General features: G+C 37.5%; 2 protein-coding genes across 2 annotated transcripts; both read left to right on the top strand.

The window, feature by feature from the left end:
- The first annotated feature begins 380 nt into the window (after window positions 1–380).
- LOC138881193 (uncharacterized) lies at window positions 381–1,079 on the top strand. The gene has a single exon (XM_070161400.1). It carries the CDS (start codon window positions 381–383, stop codon window positions 1,077–1,079), a length of 699 nt encoding a protein of 232 aa, XP_070017501.1.
- An 11-nt stretch (window positions 1,080–1,090) lies between these two features.
- Window positions 1,091–2,734, top strand: LOC104250184 (uncharacterized). The gene is made up of 4 exons (XM_009806757.1): window positions 1,091–1,211; window positions 1,261–1,424; window positions 1,531–1,786; window positions 2,079–2,734. The coding sequence occupies exons 1-4, from the start codon at window positions 1,091–1,093 to the stop codon at window positions 2,732–2,734; spliced, it is 1,197 nt and encodes a 398-aa protein (XP_009805059.1).
- Window positions 2,735–5,834: the final 3,100 nt, after the last annotated feature.

The following is a 5,834-nucleotide window of genomic DNA, read 5'->3' as shown; positions in this document are numbered from 1 at the left end:
TTCCTCTCTAAGAAATGCATAACAATTCAGATTGCATGGCTCAATTTAACATGGTATTAGAGTAGGTAAATTGAGGACAACACATGTACTGAAAGGGATAGAGATCTACAGAAGAACACAAAAGCATAATTTGTGTGATTTCCTAGCTGATTGCAGAGGATCGTGAAGCTCGATTTCCAGCAAAAATGGCAGGAAATGAGGTTACTTCACTAGATCACAACCATCCGTTGTATCTTCAACCTAGAGATGCGCCTGTACTTATCCTAATACAATTGAAGCTCACAGGACCAAACAATTACGCTCTGTGGAGTAGAGCGATAAAATTAGCTCTTTGAGGCAAAGGAAAACTAGGTTTTGTGGATGGAACCTGTGTTAAAAGCATGTACAAGGGAGAGTTAGCAGAGCAATGGGAGAAGTGCAACGCTATTGTTCTGACATGGATAGGAAGTACTATTGCGGATGAATTGATGGCCAGTATTATGTATGCGTCTAGTGCTAAGAAGGTATGGAGTGAATTTGAAGAGAGATTTGATAGATCGAATTTGACTAGAATATTTTATTTGTGGACTGAAATTGCCACTTTAAGGCAAGGAACTGAATCTGTTACTTCCTATTACTCTAAAATGAAGGATTGTTGGGATGAATTAGATGTCTTAGCTCCACTTCCTTCCTGTGATTGTGAAGAATCCCTGCCTTATGTAGTGCATTTGGGATCACAGAGATTATTGCAGTTCCTTATGGGACTTAATGAATCCTACAGTAATTTAAGAAGTAATCTACTGGCAAGGAGGCCTATAGTGTCTGTAAATAAAGCCTATGCAATTGTTTCTCAGGAAGAGAGCCAAAGATTGTTAGGAGTGGTAGATGTTAACAAAGAGCCATTGACAATGTTGACAGGGAGAACTTACCAAGGTTTTAAGCCTAAGAAACCTGGAGTTGGTATAATCTGTGAGCATTGTGATTATAAGGGACATTTGAAGGAAAACTGTTACAAAATTGTTGGTTACCCACAGGATTTTAAGAGCAAAAAGAAGGGATCACAAATTAGTAGATTCAGACCTTTTGCCATTCCACTGTAGTAGGAGAAAGCATGAAGTCATCAGAAGCACAAGGTCACTTCTTCACTGAACAACAATACAAGCAGATACTAGATATGTTGAACAAGCCAACATCTAGTGATAATGCTGATAACATAATAGGTAACATGGAAGGTATGACCTCACTACTATCCAAATAACTTTACTTGTGAATGGATAATAGATACAGGGGCATCTCACCACGTTACACCATACAAAGAGTTGCTAACCACCTTTAGAACTTTAAGAGATCAAAATAATAGTAGAGTACAGGTTCCTACAGGTGGTAGAGCAGAAATCACAAGTATAGGAGATGCAGCGATTTTGGGAAGCTACAAGCTTGAGAATGTAGTTCATGTGCCAGATTTTAAGTTTAATCTGCTTTCAATGTCCAAGATAGCCAAACAACTTAGTTTGTGTGGATTTGTTCTTTCCTGATTTTTGTGTGTTCTAGGGACTCTTTCTGGGGATTGGTAAAGAAAAGGAAGGTTTGTACATACTACAAGAAACAATAAAACCTGCAATTGGAGCAACAGTGCATAAGGATGATGATTGTGGAAAGCTATGGCATTGGAGACTTGGACATCCTTCTATTGGAACAATGCAACATATTGCAGATGTCAAAAATAAACTAGATGTTAAATTTTTAAGCTGTTGTGAAATTTGCCCTTTGGCAAAGCAAAGTAGACTAAAGTTTCCTGTTAGTGACAGTAGATGAAACTGTGTTTTCCAATTGATGCATCTAGATGTGTGGGGTCCTTACAGAAGACCTACATATGATAAAAGACACTATTTTTTTACCATAGTAGATGATTACAGTAGATATACTTGGATATGTCTGATCCAATCTAAATGCGAAGTGATTGTAGTGTTGAAGAACTTTTTTGCCTTAATAAAGAATCAATTTGATAAAACTATTAAGATCCTTAGATCAGATAATGGTAGTGAGTTCTTTAACTCAAAGTGTGATGAACTTTTGTCTTCTTATGGTATAACTTTTAGAGAGAAAGCACAGACACATACTAGAGGTAGCTAGAGCTTTGGCATTTCAGAGTTCAATATCTATAAAGTTTTGGGGAGATTGTGTGAGGACTGATGTATATCTGATCAATCGACTGCCATCTAAGGTATTGCAAGGAAAAACACCGTTTGAGCTGTTGCATGGCAAGCTGCCACAACTATCTCATCTAAGAGTCTTTGGATGTCTCTACTATGCTAGCAGGCTGCCTAGAGATGATAAGTTCACATCAAGGACCAGGAAGATAGTCTTTGTGGGCTATTCAGAAAAACAAAAAGGTTACAAGTTGTATGATCTTAAAGATCATCAGGTGTTCATTAGCAGGGATGTTCAATTCAAAGAATCTCTATTTCCTTTTAAAACTGAAACTGCAGAAGATTTAAGTGACCTTTTCTTGTTTAAAAACACTACAGATGCAGGTGTCATTCAGCTACCTACAAGAGAGGCTCATGATCAAAATCAACATAGTGCAGAACCACAACTTGAACCTGTAGACTCACTTTCTGAATTAATAGACGTTGCTCCTGTAGTGGACATTTCACCAGTTCCTGAAACAGCATTGGACACAGATGCTGGGATGGATCACCAGCAAGACCTTGAAACTCCTACACCTCCTGGATCAGATCAAGTTGAGCTATAACCAATGGAATTAACACCTGAAGTAGCCCAACAACATGAAGAAGGTGGGCTTGATCATGGCACGCCAAGCAGAACAATTAGACCACCAATTTGGCTCAGTGATTACATTACTACTGGAAAATCAAAGGTCCACTACTCCTATCCTATATCCAACCATATCAACTACACTCATCTCATCCCAACTATCAAGCTTACTTGGCATCTTTCTCTGTATCAACTGAGCCTAAGTCATTCAAGGAAGCTTCTCGAGATCACAATTGGATTTTAGCTATGCAGCAACAGATTTATGCATTGGAAGGAAATAAAACTTGGGAGTTAGTTCCACTACCTGATGGAAAGCAGACTATAGGTTCAAAGTGGATCTATAAGATTAAATACAAAGCAAATGGTGAGATTGACAAGTACAAGGCACGACTAGTAGCAAAGGGATACACACAAAGAGAGGGTTTAGACTATCATGAAATCTTCTCTCCCGTTGCAAAAATGGTCACAGTCAGAACAGTCATCAGTGTGGCAGCCTCAAAGAACTGGTGCTTATACCAAATGGATATCAATAATGCTTTTCTTCAAGAGGATTTATATGAAGAAGTCTATATGGATTTGCCACAAGGCTTTCATAGGCAGGGGGAGTATAGGGTATGCAAGCTCTTGAAATGTTTGTATGGTCTCAAACAAGCATCGAGACAATGGAATATCAAGCTCACTTCAGTTTTGGTGGAAGCAGGATACTGTCAAAGCCCCATGATCACTCATTATTCACTAGAAGGAAAGGAGACAATATAGTGATCATTTAAATCTATGTTGATGATCTTCTTATTACTGGGAACAGCAAGCACCTCATTGAAGAAGCAAAACAAACTCTACATAACAATTTCAAAGTCAAGGATCTTGGAGAACTCAAGTATTTCCTACGAATTAAAGTGTTGAGGTCAAAACAGGGCATACTTCTCAATTAGAGAAAGTATGCTTTAGAACTGATCTCAGATGTGGGATTTAGTGGTGCAAAACCAGCTTCGACACCAATTGAAGCAAACACAAGACTCACGACTATTGAGTTTGACATATTGACTAGAACAACTGATGATCATGTGCTTGAAGAAATGTCAGGTTATCAAAAATTGGTAGGTAAGCTGATTTATCTTACTATCACACGCCCAGACATTTGCTTCCCTGTTCAGGTCCTTAGCCAATTCATGCAGCAACCCAAGAAATCACACTGGGAAACAGCCTTGAGGGTGGTGAGATATATTAAAAGCAACCCTGGTTTAAGGATTTTTCTCAGTCATAAGTCAGCCACTCAATTGACTGCCTATTGCGACTCTGATTGGGCAGCATGCCCCAATACTAGACGCTCAGTCACAGGGTATATGATTAAGCTAGGTGATTCTCTAGTCTCACAGAAGACAAAGAAGCAACACACAGTCAGTCGAAGCTCAGCTGAAGCTGAATATCGAAGTATGGCAGCTAGTGTGGCAGAGATTGTATGGCTAGTTGGGTTACTGCAAGACTTAGGTGTGACCATTTCTAAACCAATTCAACTTCACTATGATAGCAAAGCAGCCATCCAGATTGCCGCAAATCCCACTTTTCATGAGCGTACCAAACATATAGATATTGACTGTCATTTCGTTCGAGAAAAGGTGAAGGAAGGGCTTATTGAGACCAACTACATTGCCACATAGTCTCAACTTGCAGATCTTCTCACAAAAGGTTTGGGAGTCAGTCAACATCATCTTATCCTATCGAGCTAGGAGTGCTCGATGTCTTTCACCCTCCATCTTGAGGAGGAGTAATGAAATGGAGAGAAGCAGAAGCAGAGCAGTGCAGAGTATTGGACATTAGCACTAACTGTAATTAGCTGGCATAGTTAGGAGTTACAAATCTGTTTTAGAGTTAGTTAATAGTCATGTGATGTGCACGTGTGTGAGCTGTGAGAAGTGTGCATATAAGCTGTGTATCAGCTCCACTTGCAGATTGAATGGAACAGTTTCCTTTCTTCTTCTCTCACTCGATTTCTTTCTCTCTAAGAAATGCATAACAATTCAGATTGCATGGCTCAATTTAACAATTCTGTAGCTGTGCCCATTGTATCAGTCTACTCCATAAACTTTTAGCACAGCCACAGCAAATAAGTGATTTCTTGTCTCCAAACTTGATTGACAAAGTACACAGGTAATAGGTGTATATGTAAATTTGAATTCAAAGTCGCAACATATATATGATTTACGTTATTAAAATTTTTGTCACGTTTTTTTTTATATGTGATTTTAAATGTTAGGAAGAGCATTCGGGGAGAAATTAGCCACCGCTGGATGAGACATTGGTATGCCAACTGTTACTTTCTCAACTTCAAAGGTTTTCACCACTCTCAGTTTACCTGCATCTCTGCAAGTCACGGAGTGTCACCAAAATGAGGTAACTGGTTTCAACCGCTATCAAAATTTCCATGTGTTTGTTTAATTTCTCTTAGTTTCGTTTTGCTTTGTCCCAATTAGCTTTAATATATAGTTATTAAAATTAGATCAAAGATCTTCCACCAAAAGAGTACGCGCAAATAAACTTCAGTTATTTGATAAAGATTTAATTTGATGTAAGCAATGAATAAGTAATTGTTTTGAAGAATTAGCTCACCCAATAGCTTAAATTAAAAATAGCTAACAAATGCATAATATATGTATAATTCACATATAATATATATATATATATATATATATATATATATATATATATATATATATATATATATATATATATAATTAATGCTAAGAAAATTAAATAGTGAATCTTACCTGTAATTTGCGTAAACAGTAAAAAAATTCTTAGGAAATGTTAGGTAAGAGAATTCCAAAGGCACACTAGATGCCACGTATCATCAACAAAACTAGTATTCAATTTTTAATTGTCAGAATCGATAAGACAATTGCAGTTGCACCCTAGCTTTTATATTGTCAAAGATGTTGTTTTTGGTGGCTGACCAAAAATATGTTTTACCTGCTCATAAATAAATAAGTAAATAACAAGGATAGTTTAAATAATGAAAATACATCTTTGATTTTGTTGTTGAATGGCCAAAAACACCATGTCATCGACATTGAGTGTTG

This window comes from Nicotiana sylvestris, chromosome 11, assembly GCF_000393655.2.
Source record: "Nicotiana sylvestris chromosome 11, ASM39365v2, whole genome shotgun sequence".
NCBI lineage: Eukaryota > Viridiplantae > Streptophyta > Magnoliopsida > Solanales > Solanaceae > Nicotiana > Nicotiana sylvestris.
This window is presented reverse-complemented; position numbering and strand designations above follow the sequence as displayed.

Bases quoted from the DNA above. Each gene is read 5' to 3' on its own strand.
- LOC138881193 (XM_070161400.1), top strand. From the start codon at position 381: ATGTACAAGGGAGAGTTAGCAGAGCAATGGGAGAAGTGCAACGCTATT.
- LOC104250184 (XM_009806757.1), top strand. From the start codon at position 1,091: ATGAAGTCATCAGAAGCACAAGGTCACTTCTTCACTGAACAACAATAC. The intron at 1,212-1,260 runs GTATGACCTCAC...AATGGATAATAG, and splicing joins CATAATAGGTAACATGGAAG to ATACAGGGGCATCTCACCAC. The intron at 1,787-2,078 runs GTAGATGAAACT...TATAACTTTTAG, and splicing joins AAAGTTTCCTGTTAGTGACA to AGAGAAAGCACAGACACATA.